We start from the raw sequence: 26,641 nt of genomic DNA, 5'->3' as shown, positions 1-26,641 counted from the left end.
CACTGCAGACCTGGTGCAGTGTCTGTTGATATTCTCGCACAGTGAAATGACGACCACCAAATGGATCCGTCTTTTTCACAGCTCCTGTATGACGACGTGGAAAGCTGAACTTTATATTTTACTCTCTCAGTGGAGGCGACGGTGGCAAATTAGTGCTAATGCCGCAGGATGTTGACAAACTCCAGTAAAGTCTGTGTTTATGGAAAGATGAAAGACTGAGAACTACACAAACACACCTTCTTCCGCTCTCTCTCTCACACACACACACACGGATCACAAATTTATACACATTTAGATAATGAAGGGAATAATAAGTGGTGAGGAGCATCATCTGCGAAGAAATGCAAAGAATGGAAATTTGTTGGAATAGTAAAACACACAGACGTACACACTCTCATACACACACACACTTGCGCACATGCACTTACATACTCAGACGCACGTACATACTCAAATGCACACACTCGTACTCGATGGCACACACTCACACTCTCAGACACACACATTTAAACTGACACATGCACACACACAGACTCACTCACTCATTCGCACACAAACACCAAGGGCTGTTAAAAAACAAACCATGTCCTAAATTCCTCACTCCTATCTCCTCCCTCTTCTTCTTGTCTTCCAGGTGAGATAGCCATCCGGGTGTTCCGAGCCTGCACTGAACTGGGGATTCGAACCGTGGCCGTTTACTCTGAGCAGGACACTGGACAGATGCACAGGTAATAATCTCTGCTACATTAGAGCTCAATAGGTCTGCGGTGGTTTAAGTAAAGATGTGTTGCTAAACTGCCGGGCAGCCACCGCTGGGCATCGACCACAAAACGCTAACATTTGATTAGAGGCAAAAGCAATTAAAGGATGCAGAAGGGAGCTTTTTCCTGCTCTCCTGTGCTGGGCCGGGTCTTTGTTTTGCAGCCTACATAAGTATAATTGTATTGACAATACAAACATCCAGGTAATCGCACTGCTTAGTTTACATTCGCAAACACTCTAATCTGCTCCACTGTGAGCCTTTCCTCTGACTTGCTAATGTCTCCATCTTGTAAATTGTGTGTCACTGACTATTCCTTCTTGTTATCGGCTTCTAACTCCTCCTGATTCTGCCTCCTCCTTTTTAATTCCTCCTGGTTCTGTCTCCTCCTTCCTTCCTTTTTAATTCCACCTGCTTCTGCTTCTTCCCTCGTTGCTTCTTTTCCCCTCTTTATATCACCTTCATCCCTTTGTCTTTCTCTCTCATCCTTCACTAAAAGCAGAGTCTGACTGACAGGGTATTTTGGTTGTTACAGTTAACCCACAACATTTCTGCAACTATAAATAAAAACACAAATCAAACCAAGTATGTAAAACTTAAGTTAAGAAAATAAATATATTTTCTCTGCATTATTTATTTAGTAAAATAAAGATTTTCCTATCAGCACATATTAGCAAACCTTAATAACGACATGCAAGTGAAAGGCTTATACTGGCCAACCAACTTCAAAACCATTAAGCGCTGATTTACCAATTTATTAATCAGAGCAGTGTGTGTTTATTGACTTAATATGGCTGCCTAATAAGAACTGAGCTTGGAAACGCTGCCATGAAGCCATAATGGTTGTGTACCGTCGGGAGCTCCACTTACATGCTTGTGTAATTTCGATTGCACCTTCTATTTCTCTAATGGGAATCGTTTGCCCTCTTGTTCACAGGCAGAAGGCGGACGAGGCTTACCTGATCGGGAAAGGCCTGGCCCCTGTCGCTGCCTACCTGGATATCCCTGACATCATCAAAGTAGCCAAGGTAAAGAGCGTTCACCACAAGATGGATATGTCATTTAATAATAACACTCATGGTGTTTGCTTTGGTTTTAAGCTGGCTCACTTGTTTAAAGGGAAATTCTACATGTTTAATACTTATGTACTTATAGGTCTGAAGTTGTCATGGGATTGTCCTCACATTAAAACGCTTCCTGTCCTGGACAACCTATACACAGCATATAACCATGAAAACAGTGTGTCCTCATACATCGGCCCCATCCTGCTTAATAAGCGGTGCAGATTTTGATTAAGAACAGTGTCTCTCTACACGTTCCACGACTTAACTTCACTTAAATGAGCTATCTCAGTTCATTTAGCTTGGAGGCTTTCACTTTGAAGTAGTTGTAGGAAGTCTTTAATTAGCATTAAAGGAAAAGTTAAACATTTGCCTATTTGCTTTCTTTCTGGGAGTGAAACGGGAATATTTGATGTCTCGTCTGTGCTTGCAGAGGACTGTAAAGAGCTGTGGATGGGAGGCAATTAGCTTAACTCAGAATAAACACAGGGACTGGGGCTAAACATCGAGCCTGGCCCCGTCCAACGTGAGAGTCTATGTGGAGCAACATCTCTAAAGCTGATTTCTGTATTTCTTGTCACATATCTAACCTAGACAGAAATATAAGATGGAGGTTTCAGTGGAAGTTACATGTAACTGTGTTCAGGTTTATGTCTTGGAGTGGTTAAATATTTGTTCTCAGCCAGTTCACATTTTGATCTTCAGGAAAAGCCCCGCCTCCTTCCTTGAGTTGCAAAGTCTTGTCTCTTGTCGTCAGTGAAACAGCAAAGTTTTAAGGATTTCAGTGGCTTACAATTAAGTGGACAAGTGACAGACAAATCCCTCTTATTGCTTTCTGTTCACCCAGTCAATATCCAGCTTGATTGGCAGGAAGGAAATGGAAAGAACTTCTCTCCGTCCATCCCTCTCACCTGCCCCCACCTTCGTCTCTTCTCCCCTGTTTTCTTCCATTTGTCCATCCTCATTTGCCTCATTCGTTTATCATCTTGTTGTTGTTGCTGCTGCTTCCCTCCACCATTTCCCTCCTTTTCATTATTGCTGTCCATCTCTCCCCCTCTCCTTTTCTTCCCTCCGCCACTTATCACTGTGCTAAATCCGATTTGTTCCTTGTTGCCTCCACTCCCTCCCGTCCTCTCTCCATCCCTCCAGGACACGCTGCCAGTTGTTCGCTATCATTTTCCAGATCAATCTCTCACGGCTTTATAATTTTTTCGGCGTGGGCATGTGGTCAGCCAGCCAAATTGGGGAACCTTTGCCATCCAACTCATTTCTCAAAATCCATCTGTCTATCTGGGAGCCCAGCCACCCCATGCCAGCAAGAAGTGTGTCTGTCTGTGTCCCTCCCCCCTTCCTCCCCCCGCCGCTCTCATTTTTCAAAATTCAGTGTCATTCTTCACACTGAGTATAACTTTATTACTCTGTGACCAAGATAACCACGACCCTCTGTGCTTTGTATGTCGTACTGTATCTGATAATATGCACGTCTGCTTGCACGTATAAAAGCTTTAGTGTACTCTGGTTTGTATGAGTGTGTTTGCATTGGATGTCATGTTATTCAGGGTTAAGGAACTGAATAAAGATTTTATATTAGTATTGTAATCCATTGCATTGATGGATGCAGCTACAGAAGTTCCACAATAAGTATTTAACTCTTAGAACGTCTTGAAACATTTTCAGTATAATTAAAATGTACACATGGAGCATTTGTATGGTTCCTGAAAGCGAAGGGATCACTTAAGTTATCGATCATAAACCTGTGGCAGATGCGAACGAGCCGATGAGCCCAGCGGTAGTTAAAACAAAATTCAAGCTTAATCCCATTGCACATTTGTCCTGTAATGTTGGCCCCATGACTAAGAGGAAAAGTGTTTGTTCAGATTTTAAGTTGAGAGATATACATTATTTTGTTTGCATAGTGAATATTTGTTCTTTCTTTTGTAACACATTTGAAAGCAATAGTGATATTTCAAAGAATTGTGCTCGAACCTTCCTTCTTGATTCAACGTGTTGTTGCCCCCCCCACGAAGTTGAGCACTTTATGTCAGGCATGCGTTCATTTGTCATTACCACTGGCTAACATGTAATAGAGTTACATGTTTTTAAAAATGGAAAATATACTATAATCTTTTAAATGTATTCTTGTCCAATTTGTTATTTCAAACTGATGAAATCTCACACTACTCAACCCTGGTTATGGGTAGTTGTGGAGGGTACCTGCTTTGCGTGCGTGTGTGTGCGTACGGCGTGTGCGTGTGTGTGCGTGTGTGTGCGCGTGCGTGCGTGCGTGCGTGCGTGTGTGTAAAGCTCTAGGCCTCCTCTGGCTTGCCAGTAACAGCTCCCTTAACAACGGGACAGCCCATAATTATAGTCCGCCTTGTATCCAAGAGCAGATGGCACACACTGATCCAGAGATGGCTCTATCTGTCAAGCTCGGCAGCTACTGTATCTGCCTGCTGCCCTGTGTGTGTGTGTGTGCGCTCCTCTCAGTGCTTCCCCCTGACCGTCACATTATGCCTGTCTGTCGACTCATTCAGTCTCCTACTGGTGTCGCTTCACGAGATTATGGGCGACTGCAACTAAGATAGACGAGAATAAAATGTATCATTAGCCCACAGTGACATGTAAAACCTTTTCACTGGCACGCACTCAGTGTGTGTTAAGCATGCAGGCTCATGTGTGTGTTGAGTGTTTTACTTCCCTCACTAATAGTCAGCCAAGTGTTAACTGTGGCTCCTTGTTCAATAGAGCTCCTGTTGCTCAGCTGGGCTACATTTCCGTTCTCTGGGCTCCACTAGCAACTAACTTCAGTCCAAACTTTGATTAAATTGGAATTTAAATAGCGTTTTGGCAGGTGAATGTTTTAATTATGGACATTTTGTTCTCAGTAAGACTCAAGTCAAGAAGCACAACACGGAGAGATATAATGAAAATTGCCTTTTTGTCTCTATCCCTCTCTCCCTGTTAGGACAACAATGTGGATGCTATCCACCCAGGCTACGGTTTCCTCTCTGAGCGTTCAGACTTTGCTCAGGCCTGCGCTGACGCAGGGGTTATGTTTATTGGCCCGAGCCCAGAGACGGTCCGTAAGATGGGGGACAAGGTGGAGGCTCGCTCCCTGGCCATCTCAGCAGGTAAGAAAGTGAACTTTTGCTGTAAAACAACTTTTTCTTATTTTGTTAGAACTGGATTTAATGTATTTTCTCTCTCCACCCGGCCGTGTCTAGGTGTACCTGTGGTCCCAGGAACGAACGCCCCCATCTCCTGCCTGCACGATGCGCAGGTGTTTGCCCAAACATACGACTTCCCCATCATCTTCAAAGCAGCCTATGGTGGAGGTGGCCGAGGGATGAGGGTGGTCAGGGAGTACGAGGTGAGCCCGTCAGCTGCTGCCGTGCACGATCACGTCTGTCAGAGCTGTAATTTAACACCTTGCTCTAACAACATCAATCTTTCCCCGATGCTATTCCATCACAAAGAAAACAAACGTTGACCGGGCCGGCCTCATGACAAATTTTTGTTTTTTCTTTTCATTAATTTTCTATTTGTGCTGCGTCAAAGTGAAATGGATGGAAATTACAACCCGGTCATTTATCTCTCTCTAGGCGCCAATCACCCTGTGTGTTTTGTTGTGTGTGTGCTCTGAAATTGCCTCTGTCACCCAGTGAAACATGGGCTGAGGACACTGCAAAATAATGCGTTTTAATATTGTAACTGTCCATGGCCCACATTTTAAATATGCAGTTGTGTGTAAAATTAATCTTACCTCTGTTAGGATTCCAACATGAGTGATTTTGCAATGTTAACATTCAAACATGTAGTCTCAGGAGATGAGAAGCTGCAGACAGGAAAAATGCTTTTTGAAATTAGCTATATATTGCGTCTCCCTTGTCAGATTTATATCTACCAGTCTGTCACCATCGTCCTCCTCTCGGCCATGAAAGGGTGACGTCGCCCAGGCAGCAATGACTCTCTGTCACTGCAGTTGTCAACGTGAAGACCACACAGATCTGTACAGAGGTCAAAACTGAAATTTGTGGGTGATGTCACTCTGTGGTTATGTTAGTTTGCTCCAGAATCAAATAAACAGATGTGTCTTGGTGTTAATTATGCAAACATGATGTCAGACTAAAGCGGCTCTCAGACATGAACTCTGCAAAAAGTCCAGAAAATTGATTTTCCCTTCGCATCTCAAATACGTTCACAATAACGGGGAAATGTCGGGGAAACTCAGGCGAGTGGTGGCACTCGCCTTTACAGCCCGAATCCCCCCCGGTCTTTTTTTCCCTCAATGTCTTTTACATCCATGAGGCCCTTTTGTCATCTTTATATATTTGTATTATTTATGTCAATACGCCACTTTCCCTGATTTAGAAATCTGAAAATTATGATACAAAGATATTACCTTTTAGATTGGAGGCTTGTTCTTTACCCGCCAGCTTCAAACTAAACCCAAGTATAAACTCAAAAGTTACTTTCTGGTAATTCAACTTCATTATGCAAAAAAAATGTAATGTATGAAGTGCAAAAAACTAAGAGCAGACTCTGTTATAAGCTTTCATATACATAATAGAGAACATTTTCATTATTTACCAACTGTGGTTACAGTCTGTATATACAGATCCTCTTCTCTGAGTTCCATCTATGTAGCGTATGCCGTGTGTTACAATATACATATACATAAAGGCTCAGTCATTATGTAACATTAAAATATATTCGTTAAGCTTTTCATTGACACAGACAGCAAACCTCTGCTCTCTCACTATGTGCTGTTGTGAGAGATGCTTGTGAAAAATTCAGTTTCAATTTAAAACTGAAGTGATTCTGAGAAACTGGGCCAAGCAGGACCAACACCTCACTTGAACTTTCCATGGTTTAATGGTGAGTGATTGTTACTGTCCTTTTTTTATTTGTCTTTATTGCAGATTGTTGGAAATAATTAATGGCAAAATAAAACAATCTGAATTTATAAGTAACCCCAGGACAATATCAATATATGAGAAGGGGGGGTTTGATGACCTTTTAATCCAAAATTGGTGTCTCAAGGGAAAATGAATTCCTTCATGCCAGTAGACACCAAGAAGTGGGAACTCATCACTGCTTCTTGTGGCACTGGAGGCGAGTGTGTGCGGTCGTTGGCCTTCTGAGCGAACACCGCTTTCCCCCCATTTCTGCCTCAAGTTTGACCACGTCAGACATTTGAACAGGCAGCTGGTTGATGTCCAATCAAATGGAAGAGGCCGGAGCTCAGTGGTGAATCAGCGAACGCCGACTCGTCATTCTTCATGGCTGCTGGTGTTCTTTTTTTTTTTTAAACTAAGAATATTGAAGTCACAATAAATAAGGTCATCCAAATCAGCCACAGTATATTTTTATTTTCCTGTGTAAAATTCTACATTTATTTAGAAATAGTCAGGCTTATCATTTATTTATATACTCTCTTTAAGCCCCACATTTAAGCATGGAACGTTATTCTTTAGGGCTCGAACCAACAATAATTTTTATTGTCGATTTAATCTACTGATTAAATCTCGGTTGGTTCATAATGTATCACAAGAGTGAAAAATGCTTGTTAGAATTTCCCACAGTTGAATAAAATGTAGTCATACGTCCTGTTTAATTCAAGCGAACGCCCAAAGCCTAGAATTAATCTGTTTATGACATTATGAAGAATAACAAAGGGAAAACATAAAAGCCTCATTTGAGAATCAACCGGTTTTGCTTACAAATGGCTAGAATTCAGTTTAACTGTTATAAAGTGTTATTCTGTATATGTTGTGTTACAGCTGTGACATTCAATAAACCCTTGACCCGGAGAGAAAAATGTCCCATTCCAACCACACACCAGCCAGTGTGGGCCACAGCGGTTTCATGCTTTACTCTCTAATCTACACAGGGAACGGCAGCGACGTGCTGTACTGTAGTCACTGAGCCTCACCAGGCGGCAATCAACTGGAAACTATGACCTTTCCTGAGTTGTACCCCAGTCTAATTAATTAGTTGCCGACATTTCTAGTGATTCATTTGAGTCACAGGGGCCTCCGCAGCTCCAGCTGATATGATGTGAGGAAATTGTAAAGAGGTTTCTCGGCACTGTTGGGACCCCGAGCAACAATGTGCAGATTGACTTTTTATTCCATTAAGACGAGCTTGTGGGTCATTGGTATGCCGAGTCAACAGACCGAGCCAAACCATTTGCATCCTGTTGCAGGACAAGATGTGTATGTTTACTGATGAGGAAGGCACCAATAAAGTGCCAGATTCGAGCTCAAACTTCGACGTGATGTGGTTCCCAAAGAGCGAACTAACAGTAGAGCTGCACGAATCAAAGCTCCAGTGGCCGAAGCCGTAAGAGCGACTGAACTGATGTGGAAAGAGTACAAATGGAAGTCTGCTAGCCGAGTCTTTCAAAAGTCTTTGGATAAATTTAAAGAAATGCAGGTTCACCACTAACTTGAAACCTTTGCAAAGTTGAGCGGAGATGAACGTCATTGTTTATTTATTCTCCCGCAGAAAACAAATGAATTGAGTCATTTGGTCAGAGATGGATTGAAAGGCTCAGTAATGCAACAAGATATTAAAAAGGTGTAACCGTTATTGCCCACATACTTAGATCGATCTTTTCCGTAGGCATGGTTATTCAACAATTCAGCCACTAGAGGGCGGCACAGCCTCAAGAGTTTCTGACTGCAAACATGGCGATGGCGTCTAACAAATGGGCGAAAGCGGCCACGTTGTAAACAGGCGAGGTGACATCATATATACGCCCATAGTTTTTTACTAACTTGCAAATTGTGTTCTAAAAATGTCTCAGTTGAACTATTGGCTTTGCTGCCCCCCCATGGTATCCAGTGGTACTGCTCAGTGTCGTCAGTATCTGTAAGCTTTCAAAAGAAGTGCACAAATATGGAGGAAATTACTGCAGAGTATGGACAGAAGGCTCCGTGTTTCCATAAACGTAGCAAACTTTGATCACAGACATTTTTTTGTCGAAATATTCACCAGTGGAAGTATTTCTGGTCAGTTTGGGAAATTCACAATATCCGTTCTTTCCTGTTTTGTTCCCTTTAACAAAAGCAGCTGCCCTCTTTCAGCGACATTGACGTCTGCTTTTCGCCCTGAACAACCGGTCGTTTTGCATGCAATGGTGTGTTTTCTCAAACCCGTGAGCTGACAGCTGAGGACTGGGCCTGCGTATCTCCTCCAGAGGCACTGGGACGAGGGCATGATGGTGACTCAGTGTTTCCCCAGTAGAGGAGACTGGATGTGCTGGCAGGACAACACGCTGACAAACACAGATTGAGTCATGACCTTCGGCAGGCTTGGTCCTGACCTCCTACAGTCGGGTCACAGAGATGTTGTGTAGCATCTTGCTCCCAATCCCAAGGGTTTCGAAACGTTTCAGGTCACAAAAAGGGGGAAAAAAAATAGACCTAATTCCAATGCGAATGACGAGGGATGTACTACAGGTTAAAACAGGAACTAGAAGTCCTGAATCAAAGTACATGACCTGATGCTGCAGCTTCAAAACTCCTTGAAAACCATATAACTCTTCACGGTGACTCTTTTTCATCTTGACTAAAAACTCTAACTCAGACGTTATGGATTTGTCTCGTCTGTTTGTCAGGAACTCGAGGAGAATTACCAGCGGGCCTACTCGGAAGCCCTGTCGGCGTTCGGGAATGGAGCCCTGTTTGTCGAGAAGTTTATTGAAAAGCCGAGACACATCGAAGTACAGATCCTGGGTAAGTTTACTCTGTGACTACCTTTTGTGTTTGCCTTTGACTGGGGGTCAGTTTTTGTTTGTTTTATGTGGATTGACGGAAATTCATTAGGAGAGCAAGACACACAGAAGTCCTTGAAGAGTGAAAAGAATGACAGAGCACAGGAATCTCCAGTATTAATTTTCTCATTTAAGTGGATGTAATTCTTTATCCATTCAATATTACCAAACTGAAATTCAACTGACACTGACAGGAAGTGTCTGCACTCTTAGAATATGCTGTGCGGTACCTGTGAATATGAGTTGTGCATGCACGTTCATGTGTACAGTGCTCTAGGTGCTTGTGTTATCAAACATCTGTCTGTTTTGGCAGGTGTGTGTGTGTGTGTGTGTGTGTGTGTGTGTGTGTGTGTGTGTGTGTGTGTGTGTGTGTGTGTGTGTGTGTGTGTGTGTGTGTGTGTGTGTGTGTGTGTGTGTGTGTGTGTGTGTGTGTGTGTGTGTGTGTGTGTGTGTGTGTGTGTGGTCACTGTGAGTTATTACCGTCTTCAGGGCATGTGAGGCATTTAGTGAATTTTCTGAATCACCTGTAAAAAGGCACGTCTTTGCCAGCACTCTGTTTTCCTGCATATGCCCCGTTTCCTTACGTCCTCCCTTTTCCTTTCCCTTCTCCAAATATATTCCATTAATCAGACTTTGGTTTTCATAATAGGATGTTCCTCAGTATGTGCAGTCCAGCTAACACGAGGTTGTGTAACATGGTGGTCTCTGGAGTCATCTGTCTCAGGACTCTTAGTATGTCTGTGTTGACCAGCGCATCGTGTGTCACTTCATGCCATATACAGACATGGCTTATCACCGCGTGAGTCTGAGGTCCTGATGTTCTGACAGGGTGTCTCTGGTCCACAAAGCCATAAACTGTCTATCGATGAATGTGTCTCACAGGAAACCTGGGACCGTCAAATGTTTTCTTCACATCTCCTTCACCACCGCTATTCAACCATCTTTCTCTTCACACTCATGGTTATTTTAGAATTATCTTTCATCCTCCCGCTGCTGTTTTCTCACCTGCTTGTCTCCTCGTCTCTGTTTCCCCAGGTGATAAGTACGGTAATGTCATCCACCTCTACGAGAGGGACTGCTCCATTCAGAGGAGGCACCAAAAGGTGAAGGCCCCATTTAAACATTCATCTAGTCCAATTTAATATTTAAATGTGTTTAGGATTATCTTCATGGCATTTCTGCCGTATTACATAGATTAGTGTGAAGTGGCTGTTGATGGTGAGTGGGCATGAAACAAAGGTCATATGCGGGAATCGCACCCGCAAACCCTGCAGGCTGCTGAATGGACCAACGGCTCAAGTGTTTGTATTCCCCTTTTATGCAGGCTAATGGGCCAATTAAGCTTTGTATAAATAATCAAGATTATTACAGTCCTGATTATGGCGTTGATTATTATGGTACTTGTGGCCCTAGGTGTTGTGGATGTCCACAGTAGCAGGGGGTAAGAGGATTATATACAAATAAGCCACTGTTGCTGCTGAATGAATTGGAATTAGCACAAGAATAAATTAGGTGTTCTGTCATCACATGATAAACAGAAATAACCAACATGGCTGCAATCACATTAAAGAGAAATGATCTAATGTCACTCAGTCGTCAGGGAGAACAGATCAGACGTATTTCATTACGTCTCGTCACCTCGAAGGACTTTAATCGCTGTTTTCATCATTTTCCACTTTTCCTTTTAATCAAATTATAGATGATAATCATATTAGCGACTCCATTCATGCCAAAGCTGCTGTTCCTAAATTCCGCGAGACTTAATCTGCCTTTGCCCTTAATCTAAGATCTGTTTGAGTCTCAGAAAACACGAATAGTCGCTCATTGAAATAGATCTGGAGCGCCGATGGGATATTTTTAGCTTTTCTCAGTGTCTTGGAAGTGCTATTCATCCTTAGAGAGTTTTTTTAAACTGGAATACGATTTGCTACGAATGAAATTGAGTTCTTCTCTTTCTTTAAAAAAAATCAAACACAGGTCACATTGTTTTAAACTAGATTCAATTATTTCTCTTGGACGGGATGACTTGTTTGACACAGAGGAGTGAAACAGATGAGCCTTAGGCACAGTGAACCCTACCCACCCAGCAGCCAGGATGCGGAGCAAGTTAAAGGCTGACTGTGACTTCAAATGACTCACTACATCTGATTTGCTAAGGCTAAGTGACACTAAATTAATCAAATGATTGCTAATGTCCTTAAAAAACAAAGTTTTGGTTTTCAGTTTATTGGTCTGATTTTAGACTCATTTGAAAAACTAGCGCCAAAGTAAGTGCTCAAGCAAGTCCAGGGATTTAGTTAAAAGCTTGGCTAAATGAAGCCTTTATGCAAACAACAGATCAAGTGCTTGTGTCAGTCGTAGCGATGGACCAATGGAGAATCATTTCCCAGCTCTGCGGTTCCCTGCAGCTCTACAGGGAGCTGGAGCATCTGTCAGCTCGTTGTTTCCACTTTACAGCTCATGCTGTTTCTGTGTTGGCTCACTCTCACTGATCTCAACACTGTTTTGACTTAAAAAACAAAAAAATCCCACTTCTTACTACCTGCACAACACCGTTAAGCAGACAGAGCAAGTAAACGGATGGGTAAAAATAAATCGGTTCTGTTGGTGAACACATTTTTGCTAGTGGTAGTGACTAGAGTGCCTGAAATAATGTAACAAAGAGGAATAAAGGGGGTGCAGGGCAGCCTCATCAGGGCTTTCTAAATAAATACCTTTCCTCCTGTGGTTTATTATTAAAATGATTTGAGATCGAGTGAATCAAAGGCAAAAAATCGTTCATGAGAGTAAAGAGTTTTCAGTGTCGGGCCACATGGATCAAACATATCTCTAATTTAGTTGTAGCTTGTTTCTTAGCACTGTTCCGAATGCAGGCTTCGCAGGTGATGAGAATGTCCCTGAGTTGAAATCATAGACTGTACATAAAGTTGGACAACATGACTGCTGCCCAAAAGTGAAGCCAAAACAGCTGCATCGCCACCTGGTGGCTGACAGTAAACGACAAATACCTTCTCTCAAAGAGGGTTTCTATCGTTGTAGTTTGTTTTGTCACACAGATTTATTCGGGTTAAGTTTGAATACAATTTGTCTCCATCCTCTGATCACTCTTGTGCAGACTCTGGCTCCAAATGCACAAGATGGCAGCAGTCATAGCTTAATTTCTGGATAGTATGAGGAAGTGAAGATGCCCCATCCATCTCTATATACAGTCTATAATGGAAACATTTGCTCATCCTGACAATGATTATTTACCTCATTTGCATTGTGAAAATGTTGTGATCACTGAAGGCGTTCTCAATAAATTGACTCTTGCTGTCTTGAAGGTGGTGGAGATCGCGCCGGCCTTCCAGCTGGACCCTCATCTGAGAGACAGACTTCACGCTGATTCCGTCAACCTGGCCAGACAGGTAGGGTTCTGTGATTTGTGGTTTGGTGATTAAGCTGGGATCAATCAGCCACGAAGCTCTCACGAATTCCTCCGTCTCCCTCAGTTTGACACGCAGTCATTTCCCACAGATTCACTTTAACTAGACCATTTCATTACATCTGCGAAAATACCCCGAGGGAAATTGGGAGAAAAAAAGTTTCTCGACGGAACTATTACTTAATCATATTTTAATCAGAGCGCACGGAAATAATAGTTGTGTATTAAACTGATGTTAAATATTAATGTGGCTGTAGCCGGATGTTAAGTTGGGTTATTTAGTAGGTAGCAGTATTTCCTCCAAGCTGTCAAGGCAGGTATCAGCACTTTGAACATGCAGGTCTGGAGTTTTTACCAAGTTGGCCAAGTTGAGGAGAAAATTTCTCAGTGAAATTGAAAAATCTTTCCCTCCGAGGACACTAGAGGAAGTCTGAGCAAGTCCCTGATGCTATTCATTTTTGGGTCTATAATTAATCTGCAAAACAACTGGATTCTCCCCAGGAATTTGAATGTGCTATACACACCTGGGATTCAAATGAGGGCTGCGTGTGAAAATGAGATTTGAATATGTGTGGAGCTAGATTTAAACTGTAAAGAGAGTAAATGAGTGTGTGAACCTCTTTTGAGTGTGTTTCTCTCAAAACAGTTTGGATTGTTGTCACCAGCTGTGCTCCCTGCTTATGCAAAACACATTCGCTGCAAAGTGGAAGCTCACCTTTTATTGCACCATTAGATAAATATAAAATCTCTCACAGTTTTTGGCTTCTGTGTTGCCAGAAAGTTGGATCAAACCCAGCAGCATCACTTAGGTCAAGCCTCAACTTCCAGGTGATGGCCCAGTAGAGGGATGGTTAGAAGTGAAGAGGGAGGATGGATCCATGAATGGTGATTCTCTACAAAAATGACATGGATCAAGTGATGCAGAAATGATGATATCAGTGAGAGCTAGAAACTTTGTTGTTATCATGATATGACCTTGCTCTCATATAATAATTTTTACAGTAATCAAATAACCTCACCCGGCTTATCTGCTGATGAAATGATAAACCCGGCCTCCTTGTGTGTAGGAGCAGTGTCAGCAGCTCCCTCTTGTCCATAACTCTGCACATTACCATTTTAGACTAGAATGATGCGGCTCCTCCAGTGACAGAGTGTCGATGATGGCCAGCAACAAGAGTGCATGCTCCCGCACACACCCGCATACTCGTCTTTATAGGATTCCCACAGACTCAGTGCATGGACACATTTGACACATTCCATCTCACCGACGCAGCCCTCACATGCTGTCTCTGGGAACAAGTTGGGATTGCATGTGGGAGGAAGATTTCTCTTGTTTTCAAACCTTGAATTCACCTGAATGAAATATCTTAAACCTTTTGATTTCATATATTCAGACTCCGCAGGAAAGGCCTTGCCATAATCACTGATGTAGTTCAGTTTCTGCTCGTCAAGGCTGTGCCCTTGATTTGCAACTCAAGGCGTATAACATGGAGACAAAAGGAAGCTCCATCTTTGCAAAAGTGTTATTAAAAAAATATAATGCGCTAAGATAATCATGAAGGGAGGCTTGTACAGGACAACAACATGCTTGAAGGCTGGTGCTCATCTCTGTCAGGATGTGGGGGAAATTATAAAAGAACACACACATTTCAAGAAGAAGGGTCAAAGTCAATCTCTGACCAATCAATGGAGTAGAGTGTGTATGTATTTGGTTGTGTTGTGAATATCTGCAGCATGTTTTTTTTGTTGGTTGTGTCGCATTAGCTGCATATGTTGTCATAGTGATGTTTTCTTAATTGTCTTCGCCAAGGAGGTCATGTTTACATCCCTGTCTGTGTGTTGGTCGCACACATTAAGAGACGCGTGTGGTTGTCTCAAGAGGCCAGTTTTCATAGATGGCTGCTGTTGTGGAGACATTTGTTTTCCAGCTCTTACAGAACTGAAATGAAAGGCAAGAGTGCTCGACACCTTAATGCATCCAGTTCAATTTGCAGCGTAATTGGAGCCTTTTCATTTTAATCAGCAGTTCACTGTAATGTAATGGGATAGCATTCCAGACATTAAACTGCAACTGTATCGTGTGTGTGTGAATGTGCACACCTGTACGTGCACACATAGTTTCCTCCATTTGCTTGTGCCCACACAGTCTCCAAACTCTGCAAAAACACTTGGACAAAACATAGAAAGATATTGTGTGTGTTTATATAGAGAGACACACAAAATGATGTACTACACACACACTCCTACACACACCTGCTATTTCTAAGCCCTTATCTGGTGTTAATGGCGGCTCCGTAGTGCTGGCACTCCCTCCCCCTTCATCTCTACATCTTTGTGTATCGCCCATATTCCATTATCAGCAGCCTCCATCTGAGTCTTTCAGAGGAGCCGCCTGGCGACACTGACGGCTACAGGAAGTGGCTTCAGCGCTCAGGAAAAAGGGCTGAACAGAGAGTGGTGAATATCAAGGCAGAGCTCACAGGAACATCAGGGGATATTGTCGAATGCCTACACCGTGCTTGCGTGTTATCTGCGGCTCAAACAGCTGATTTTGTGTATTGGCTTGGAAATGTACCTCTCTCTCTTCAGCGCTGATTGTCTGGCGGCTGCGTCTTTGCTCTGTTGTCTTCCTGTTTTCTGTCTGTCGCTGACTTCTGATTGAACCAACGCATGCAGTATCTCGGCCGGTCCTGATTAGTTTTATGAATGATGCATCTCACTCTAGCAGTTTGAGGCTTTCATAATCAAATTGATTGGCCCGCTGATTGGATTCTCAATTTCTGGCTCAATCATCCATAATAAAAAGTGATGGTTTTGTCTTTTTTGAATACCTCGTTGATATCTGCATTTCTCCCCAGCGCTTGTACTGGGTGTTTCAGAGTCTGCACTGGGCTGAGAGCTTTTGAATACGAAGCAGCATAGCCCATTGTGCTGTGTTTTGCTTAATGGGCATGAGTTTTATGATTGGAAGTAAAGTTTTAATACCTGTATTTGGGCATAAATCCTCCTTTCTCCACCATCAACAAGTTATGTGCGCCTTCTATGAGGCATGCAACATCTGTGCACAAATCGCCTGTGGTTTACCTGCCAACGCATAAGCAGCACAATCCTATGATCGACTATAACGGCAAAGGCGTTAAATTACATGACTTAGACTGGAGATTAAATTAGACAAATCTAACCACACATTTAAGTACAAAGTTTCACAGGAAAATTGTGCAGACTGCAACAAGTGGAGTATTGTATTGTTGGCCGGCTGTCAGGGCAGAATTCATGAGAAGATATATTCACTGTTTGACATCACAACTACTCACTGTTTTTTTTTTACTGACTACTGAGCATTAACAGTGAATGTCTATGAAGAAAGGATGCACTGTGTGAAGTCGCAGAGAGTGTTATCACAAGGTCACTCTGCATCCTGGCTGTCCTTGGCTTTCCAAGTCGTTTTGCTGTTTCCCTTTTTTACAAGTTAATCTTGTCCTTTTTTATTCATCACAACTTTATCACCCCCCCACTATCACTTTCGACATTAGTCCAAACTTGTGTAGATGCCAAGATCTTGCTTAAATTTTTAATGGGAAGAATTTAAAATCCTAAAAGTGCTACAACGTCCTTGCAACATTACCGACCAATGAAGTAACTAGTTCCATGTTGTTAAACTCCAACTGTTGACAACTGCAGCTCTTTCCCAGTATCGTACTGTGCCATCGAAAAGTTGTTCAGGGTATAAAGAGTCCTTTATCACACCACCTGTGCAACCAGCTTTAACCACGGAGAGAAGGAAGATTTCAACTGGTCCCAGCCAATATGTACACAGACAAGCTTAAACTAAACCTGGTTTTCTTAGCTTGTACACATCATCATATTTGTTTAACTTTAGTAAACTAATAGCTAAAGGATGAGACTAATGTCTGTGTTCTTCATTTCTCAGTTCATATCCCTAATCTTATTAAGTTTATTACATTTTCCGGTTCTTTCCAGCAAGATATTATTGAGTTTGTAAAATACAGTTTGCATCAGTCAACCAGTTATTGTTTATTGCTCCTCTAGAAATTAATTGAATTTATTTTAAGATGGTTATACATGCTGTTTAGAAGTAGCTGTACATACTATTTGTTAATCAGAGCCGTTAGCCCACAGGCAACCCTGCTCAGATGAAATGTTGTGAATATGTTCGAAGGTTCAGCAGCACAATAGCTGAGAAGCCATAGAGACTGTATTTACACGCTTCAATATTTATCACAAGTCATATCGTCATTGCAATATTGATTATGTTGACCCATACAGATCAGAATATCCTTTCTATCGTACAGAGCAAGTACAAATCTGCACTGAAACAATAGGAACAATCCTTGTAATGGTTGTTAGCAGTGAGTTTACCTCATTGACTGCTATTTATTTTAGTATACATGTAAGCACACTGCAGATGTCTATGGGAATCCACACTATGCATCTAATACCCTCCACATTTGTCTCAGTGTGTGAGAGGAAAGATGAGCAGGTGTGTGTTTATAGGAGACTTTAATGTTAGCCAGGCCTCAGTGTCTGCCATTTTTGTTTCATGTCATATTTATCGGTTTAACCTTAAGGCAGAGTAATTGTCAGAAGCTTGTTTAGCTCTAATTAGGTGTGTGTGTGTGTGTGTGTTTGTGTGTGTGTGTGTACACAGAAACCGTGACCTTCAGGGGCCGTTCGATATCTTTAAAACCCTGAAGCCATATACTGTACATATAGCATACATACATCGAGCATGTGCACAGATGTTATAGAGCAGCCATAAATACGATTACACTTACACGCAAAATGGTAATTTCCCGCTGGGCTTAGCTTTCCCTTAACCTTCTGTGTGCAGCCAGATTATTCATAGTTTGTGTGTGTGTTAATCAAACTAGAGCACAAGTCTCCCACTCTAGTCTCATTTGGTACAAGGTGGTGCAGTATTAATCTGGTTTGGACCCTTAAAAGTAGGACTGGAAAATGATCAGAAATAATATCAAAATCAAATTGGTCATATCAGTCAATATCGATGATTATCATAATAAATGTCATTTTAAAGTCTAAACGGAGAGTGACAAACACAGCAAACCTTTTACAAATCAGAGGTAGATTACAATTCCTCGTTGTGCTTGACAATGCATAAGTAAAATATTAAATTGGGCGTTTGTGTTTTCTATTGATGAAACTTTTATAGCGATAATTATTGAAATTGTTTCAATGCCGAGTTCTACTTAAAACCAAGTTTGTACACCTTGGTACTCCTTATTATAATACCTCCGACTCTAGATTTGTGATTTTCCACGCTAGACTTCATGTCTATCTTGAGTGTGTGCCATGGTGTTTGCCGTTAGATGCCGCTTGCTACATGTCCTGTACACACATATCCATCAATCCTCTGAGGATGTTGCCTGTGGAATTAGTTGTGCTGTCAATCATGGCCACAGTTGGTGAAGGGATGACACACTCTCGCTTAGACGAGTCATGTCCCTGGTTAACACTCCACACACGCGCTCACATTGATACACTGTTTGCTTCAGCCACAAATTCCGATTGACACATTGTCCCTGGAGGTGGTCAGTGTACTGTAAACATTAATGCTCATAAACACCCGGCTTGATGTGTCTCTGTTTGTTTTGTCCCATTTTTTACTTCAAAACCAGCAACACTTTTATCCCGAGATCACATTTTTATATTCCATCTGGAAAACCAGCATTGTGGAAATGGGTTAGATGCAAAATGTTCCATTCTTTCCCCACTGAGATCGTGCATCTGTCAGTTTTTGTCTTGTTTCTTTTCCCTGATTTAATTATTTATGTTGCGGCTCTTTTTTTTCTTTATCTTTTTTAGTGTCTTCACCTGTTGACTTTTTTCTTTTGGTAGTTCTCTGCACTGTGCACAATCCCTTTCATATAACATATATATACACTTCAGTATCTTAATATATACATTTTTGTTTTTCACTCACTTTTCTTTTATCCTGTATTCCCTCTGCATTATTATAATTAATACAGGAAGGGAACCATAGCAAAATAGATGCATCATTTTTATAGACAAATTAAAAGCATTCATCCACATAGAATAAGAGGGAATAAAATGCATTGGGGCCTGCGCCCTTTTAAAGGTTAACTTATGTTACGTATGAGCTGGATGCACTGTAAACAAAAGGATGTGATTATATTCACATAGCGTTAGAGTACAGTAAATGCTGCTCTGGTTATTTGAGACTAATCAAACTGAAATGAATCAAATAAGATGATCACTCAAAGTATTCAGCCATATCATGGACATATGGATGAAGCTATTCAGCCTTTTGTTGCTGCTGCTTTAATGCAGTTTTTTTTATCTGTGACACGTAGTGAAAGCTGCTGTAAGGATCCAGTGTCTGGAAACTCTTTTTGGAAAACATTGACACATAATCTAAGTTTCACAGACAGAAAGAAATAACACTGTCACCGTCGTGCTCGCACTATTTGATTGACAAGTGGGCTGAAAAAAACACATTGCAGAAAACAACAGCTTAGATAAAACAAATGCAACAGCAGTGTATATTTTTAGATTTCTACAAGCTAACACAAAATCACAGGATTTATTAGAAGTACAAATAAGCTATATTTGAATTCAGGTATTAATGAGCTCTAACACAACACAAAAAAGACTGACTTATAAGACACCTGCCTAAATATCTTGATTCCAAAATGGCCCTCTTCTCATTCAGTAATTTTTTAATGAAATTGACAAAAAGTACATTCTCATTATGGGCTGAGCCGCCTGAAGCACTGATCTGGGAGCTGTCTATGACAGAATGATGTTATGACTGAAGTTTTATGGAGAGCGGGCAACATGATGTGCTGCACTATTCCTGGAGGTGATATAATTCACTTAGTCATCACAAAATTCCACTGTGGCGTTGAGTCAAATCTCAAAATGGCAACTTTCTAACGGTGCTCATGGGTTCGACCCAAGGAGAAGTTGCAGTCATCATCCCAGGGAACTGATTACAACACAAACCTGCAGGTGCTCTTATTTACGAGACAGGTTCTGTGTTCCCCCCCATGCTTCATAATGAAAAAACCTAAATTGCTTATTGACCCTTTTGTATTAGTATTTATATAGTTCTTATCTGGAAATATAAGGGAGAGTGTAGACCGGCTGTAAAAACACCACCTGTGCAAGAATCGTGCCAGAAACCCATCTCTCAGGACAGCTAACCATCCTTTCTCACTACGCACTACATTTGAGAGGTGGCTAAGGTTTCATTTTATGTCAAACTCTGATGCAAGAAGTTAATTTGCCTATTTCGAAGGCATGGGCATGATGTGATTATGTTACTTATCACATTCACAAACCAGACCTTAAGCCGATTGGGTCACTGAGATGTGTTGTCTCTCTTGGTCTGCGTAGGTTTCAAACAGATTCTGCAAACGGGCTTTGTGATGTTTGTGGGCGTGTCCTCGCTGTCGGCTGTGCAAGTGAAATAATTCCATATTTTGTTTCTTGCCTCCGCTTTGTCGACAAACCTTGGACGGCTGGAAATATCACTGGTGCTTACAGCCATTGTTTTGTCACCATGAAAGCTTAAAACATTTGGCACGCCCACTGTTCCTGCAGGCAGTGGAAGCAGAGGGCTACACACACACACACACACACACACACACACACACACACACACCAGGATATAAACACAATTTAAAGGATACTTTCCTCCTTAAAGGGCCAATAAGACTGAAATGTGTTATTGTAAAATTTTTAAAGGCAGCGCTTCACGACACCTTTCTAGTCTCGGTACGCCATGCAACACTAAAGGGGATATAGAAATGGCGGCCGCTTTTTTTACTGCTGATTATTACCGGAATGTTTGTGAGCATATCTGTTTGCGTTTCAGATGAGCCCGTCTATCTCACTGATCTGAGACCGTCTAGAAGGGAAACAAGGATGGAGGGAGGGAGGTACAGATGGAGGGAGGGAAGTACAGATGGAGGGAGATTAAAGACTGAGAAGCACCAGACAATAAAGTACAAAGTTAAAGGAGGGGAATGGATGGAGCGGGATTTAAGGGCGGTAAAGGAAAAGGACAAACCTGCTGTTTGCAAAGAGTACACAGAGGGAAAGTGAGGTGGTCAAACGATGCAGAGACAAAGGGAAGCGAGTGAAAAAGAAAAGAGGAGGGGACGTATTGATTCTTTCCGCCAGCTGGTGGGGGGGAACTCAAGCCAACTGCGCGCTCTGAAATTAGAGCCAAGGGAAAGGTGGAAGGAAGGAAAGAGATGGATGGCAGAGGAGAGGAAAATGGTGAGAGAGCAGGAAGCTTTTGCACTGGTTTGTATCACAATATGCAGCATGACACTAAAGAACAGTGAGAAGTGCACTGTGATGAATTATAAATGGTCAAAGAACTGCTTGGTTCAGAAGCAGCACAACTGCAGCTCTTATAATGGTTTTGTTTTGATTATACTTTAAAAAAAACTTCAGGACGACTAAATCATTTTGAATCAGCGCATTGTGTCAAAACATTCAGGGAAAGTGGTTTGAGAGAAATGGATTTCGTTAATGCAGGTAAAATGAAACCTAGCAATCTAGAAGCATTTTTTAAATGATAAAAATGCTCAATACTGGTATTGAAGGAAGGAATAGAAAGCTTGTGTAATAATCATGTGTCAAATGATTGTTTAAACGCATTGCAGGATGAGTTAGTACTTTAAATTGATGTATACAAACAGGGGAAACCAAGCAGAGAGGCTGTCAACAGTAGTTAGAGTTCATTGTATGAATGGAACAATAGTCGACATACTCCGAGATGCTTTTTATAAAATATTTAGAAATGGTTCTTTCAAATCTTTCCGCATCACGATACTCCCTCTCAAGCCTCTTTCACACACAGGCCCTGCTGCATCGCTGTTCTGCTGCATTTGCTTGTTTACACTGAACCAAACCGAGCCGGCATGGCGTCGCCTCAGTGTGTGGTTTGTAAATTGCACGCAGGCTTTCCAGAATGAGAGCTGTGACGTGGAACACAGCAGCAGCTTCCTGTCCCACTATGACGGCTCTCCCTCATACACGCACATCGATCCGCTCTGTGACCCCCCCCCCCCCCCCCCCCCCCCCCCCCCCCCGCTGCCGACATAATGGCAGAACAACCGCTGCGGCTGCTGTTTGCTGATATCCGTAAAATTAGTGTCTAAAAAACACTGATTCTTGGTTACTGTGGATAAACAGTATGACCGCTTGTTGTTAGAGCGAGTCTCTTGTATTTGAAGTACTAGTGCACTGCCCACTTTGAACCTGCCTGTTTTGTAAAGGGCTGTTTTATTGGCCTGTGTCCTCCCAGTTCAATATACTGTCACTTCTTTATTGTTTGTGTGCAGAGCTTTTTATAAAGTCTATGATTCAGAGTCGGGTTGGAAATCTCTGCGTGCCTGGTTCGCAATGAGGATTTCAAGTGAATCTATTTCATGATAAGAAACTGAATATGCTTTATTACTGGTCTCTTGTGTGCGGCTTATACATAATATTGTTGTTTATCCGATGATGCAGAAGAAGACGAGTTCAACTGGGTCCAAAGACTCGCTGTTGGCATTGTTTATTCAATTTTTATTAATATTGAATAATAAGCATGTCCAAATCACACCAGAAGAATATGGTTCTTGAGATATGCCACTAACGGACAGACTGAAAGACAGACAGAGGTTTGTTGAATTGATGGGTATATAATTAAGGAAAAAAAAAAAACTTGTATCGCTGGTGTTAAATCCATTATTCAGTTTTCAAGATGAGGCTAAGCAGACAGAGTTGGCCCTTTTAGTTCTCACTCGATTTTGCCCCATGAACAACAGTTATCGAGCACATTGGCTTTTACAGTAAACTCTGATCAGGACATCCTGTCACTTTGGTTAATTTTTAATAGAATAAATGAGTGACAATTTATGCCAAAAAGACATTAGTGGCTGACTGCTGACAGGTGCACTCGGCCACTTTTGGCAGAAGCTTGTAAATTACACTTCGGCGTGTAATGAAATCATTAGCGTCACGTTGGGGTGTTGATTCCCCGTCAGGCCTCATTTTGCAAAACTGATGGGTTCGCACTGGATTACCACTTTTTCAGCTCGCTAATGATGTACAGTATCTAAATGGTTCCCCCTATATTACACAACTGCTCTGCCCTTTGAGGACCGCGAGGAAAACACAAGGAACACACAGGTTGTTGTTTTTTTCTCTCCAGACAAATCTATTGTGGAATTGTTGCCATAAGGTGCTGCTGCGTGCAATAAAAAGTGGAATCTGTGATAAGGAGAGATGGAAGAAAGCGAATTTGCCTTCGGGGAAATTCCTCTGGAAAGAAAGAGAACATGTTTCAAGTCTTCAGAGTGAACAAACAGCACACAGGAGCACTGTCTCCCTGTTCTCTCCCACACAGAGCGTCAGCACTGATGAACACTCTCTCGGCTCCGTTGGCCATTTTGGTTGCAGCTGTGGATGCAGAATTGCTTCACTTAACATTCCATTGAAGAGAGGGAGGAGAAGAACGGGATACCCCCCCCTGCCCCCTCCCCTCCGCTCCTTCTCTCTTCCCTCATCCCCTCATTTCACTTACGTCAGGAAGCGAGAGCTGTTAATGAAACCGGAGTGGACATGCACACACAAGCATGCACTCAACAGACTCACTCGCATCAGCTCTTTTCCCCCTGTTTTGCGTGACTTGCTGCTTGTGCACACGGGATAATGCAAACGAGATTTCGCTCTTCATTTCTCGACCTCCTTCTCTCCTCACCCCTCCGTCTGCTTTTCACTTTCTCCTAACCCCCTCTCCCCTCCCACCATTTCTGCACTAAACAATTATTTGCCCCCTCTCCCTCTGAGCTTGCCGTTTGTCTTTATTTCTGTTTTCCTTCACTTTGATTTCTCAGCGTGTCCTCTCTTTCCCGTTCTGTCTCCGTCAGACTGTCACCCGGCCTGTGACGGGTGTGTGTGTCTGTGCACTCGATGTAAAATCAATGCTCCGTTTCTCCCAGATCCAAATGTCCTTTTGTGTTTCTTTTCTCTTTTGTATTTATACTTTGTTTGAATCATTTTAGCTTTGTTGCAGAGCTGAAGCTACATTTGTCTTGAATAGGATATATGAATTGTGAAGAAATTGGAAAAGGCAATTAACACATCCTCCAGGCAAAGGCCTTCTATATAGTGATTGTGTGCTCGTGGGTGTCATAGTTAATTCGATGCACTTCTATCTGATGTTTTTGTGTGAAATGGGGTGAAAGTAATTATATATGCTGTTCATTGGATTCGAATTCTTCAAGTTGAATCCTTTTAATCCAATTAGTGTTATTGATTAGACCAATGACTGAGCATAATGTGAATCAGATTTTAATCATAATTGGTTAATAGAGAATTCTGTCTCAAATATTAGCTGAGCGGAATTCAGGTAATTGCTTTATGACAATATTGTACGAGCACATCTGTCATATGCAAGTAGATCAATAAAGAAACGACAGCGACCAAACTGCAAGTGATATTGGAATGGCATCATAGTATGTATATGAAGAGAGCGTCTCTACTTCCAACTCCTTAGAAACCAAAACATCCCAGATGCAAACGCTGCCATTTTGTGTATTTGGATCGAGGGTCTGCACATTTCACCTCCTTTTAAAGCATCGAATGACACTTGAACAACCTCAAATCAAAATCCATCTTTAAGAAAACGTTATTTGACGTGCAAACATGGAGGAGGCAGGGTTTCTGGCCTGTACTGCAGCCAGCCACCAGGGGGCAATCAAGATGCTTTTGCTTGAGTTGAGCTTTTTAATTGTGCGTTAGTGATTTTGTCCGCCCCTTTGTTAATCTGTGGCCATGAGGATAAGTTTCACTGCAGTCCACGTTGATGTGTGTTTTTGAGGTTAAAGATGATTGAGGTCTTCTTCTGCAGTGTTTAATGGTTAAAATCAATAGAGGACGAAACCTGAGGAAAATATCAACATATATTCACACTACTAGTTTCATAACAGCAGCCATTGAATGTATATTTAGTTGTTTGCCTTCAGGACACTAAAATATGCATTCAGTATAGGACACATGCAAATGAACACATCCATATAGTACATACAGGATTTATTATGCTGACACAAATTACAAACAATTGGATGACATGCGCATTCTCATGAAAATGGATTGACACAATGGCTGTGATTGATATAGAGCACACATGCATATCACACATGCATAATCAGGAAGAAATGCAAAGGAGCACAAATTCATTCCTCCTCCTCGTATTTTTTTTTTGCCACTCTTGTCGTCTCTCCTTCCCTTGTGTCTCCTGCTTTCTCTCTCACCACTTCCTCACTCCCTCCGGCTGTGTCAAACGCTGCAGTGTGGGTGTTGTGTTGTCACACGGGGTACAGCCAAATCTCTTTAGTTTAACACACACACACTCACACACTCTAAGCAGTGTGCAGACACATGCACACAACTGCAGTCCTATGAGCCAGAAAAACCCATTTCTGCCCTGACTACCTTCTGGAAGGAGTAGAGAACAAGGGAGTAAGAGGAGGAGAGAAAGGGGAGTGAGCGAGCGAGGGGTGAGATGGAGCGAGAGGGGAGGAAGAAGCTATGGCAAAAGAATAGGAGGCAGAAAATAGCTTTCAGACAGATTTTATTTCCTTGTCACTGATTGTGTATCCCCACTGTGGACAAATGTGTTTGTGTGTCTGATTGAGACAACACACCTCTCTGCATGCCCAAACAATAATCTGTGTGTGTGTGTACTCATTGTTTGTGTACAGGCATGTGTGCGCCTGCCTTTGTCCAGCTGTGTCTGTTGTGTGCTGCTCTTTGATCGTCAGGCAGCTGTATTCACTTCTCCTCATCATGTCACAGACAACAAGCTCATTATACTTCCATTAACTGCTGACAGAGAGAAGGGCGAACGAGGGCAGAGCGAGAGACTGAGTGAGGGAAATGGAGTGCAAAGTGGTGAACGGGAGAGCAAAAAAAAAAAGAGGAATAATGCCTGATATTACGACAGCTTTGGGAAGAGAGATGACTGGAGCATACAGGAGAGACTGGACCGGATGAGAAGATGGATACAAGATCAGGGAGGAGCGGTGGAGAAAGAGAGGGGGAAGCCTTAAAATGAACCAGGGGATAAGTAAGATGTGATGAGAGGGATATGAGGAAAGCCAGTGCAGTCATATGAGAGGTAACGTGAGACTTTAGGATAAGACAGTTTTGACATTTTGACTGGCAGTGTGAGTGATTATTTTAATTCACAATACACTCGACACTTTAAGGGGTTTAAAGTTTCAATCCTAAATCCTTAATCTCGATGTCTTCATTCTTATATTGCTGAACAAACTCAGCATCGTCTAATGTGAAATGCTCTATATTCAAAGATGGTAATACTGTCTTTAATAATACTAATACCTTAATACTATTTCTCAGTGTATTAGCTCAGGCTGTTGGGGCAGGACATAGTAGTGAGAGATAGATTGAAACTATAAACTTATAGTCCTTTTCACAGTTGATGCTTGGACTGGTCACCAGACAAAGTGTCATTATTAACAAATGATGGCTCTAGGTCCAGAAGCCATATTTAATGTAACTACTGAAGTTATACCAGTGTTTTAACATGT

General features: G+C 42.0%; 1 protein-coding gene across 1 annotated transcript in view; it reads left to right on the top strand.

The window, feature by feature from the left end:
• Nucleotides 1–26,641, top strand: part of pcxb (pyruvate carboxylase b) — a 268,140-nt gene that overhangs the window by 13,155 nt on the left and 228,344 nt on the right. Inside the window, exons 3-9 of the mRNA XM_053416586.1 lie at nucleotides 635–728; nucleotides 1,698–1,788; nucleotides 4,787–4,952; nucleotides 5,046–5,191; nucleotides 9,446–9,563; nucleotides 10,637–10,704; nucleotides 12,925–13,008. Coding sequence (XP_053272561.1) covers nucleotides 635–728; nucleotides 1,698–1,788; nucleotides 4,787–4,952; nucleotides 5,046–5,191; nucleotides 9,446–9,563; nucleotides 10,637–10,704; nucleotides 12,925–13,008 — 767 coding nt within the window. The remainder of the gene's footprint in view (nucleotides 1–634; nucleotides 729–1,697; nucleotides 1,789–4,786; nucleotides 4,953–5,045; nucleotides 5,192–9,445; nucleotides 9,564–10,636; nucleotides 10,705–12,924; nucleotides 13,009–26,641) is intronic.

Source organism: Pleuronectes platessa, chromosome 23 (genome assembly GCF_947347685.1).
Source record: "Pleuronectes platessa chromosome 23, fPlePla1.1, whole genome shotgun sequence".
In the NCBI taxonomy this organism is placed as follows: Eukaryota; Metazoa; Chordata; class Actinopteri; order Pleuronectiformes; family Pleuronectidae; genus Pleuronectes; species Pleuronectes platessa.
This window is presented reverse-complemented; position numbering and strand designations above follow the sequence as displayed.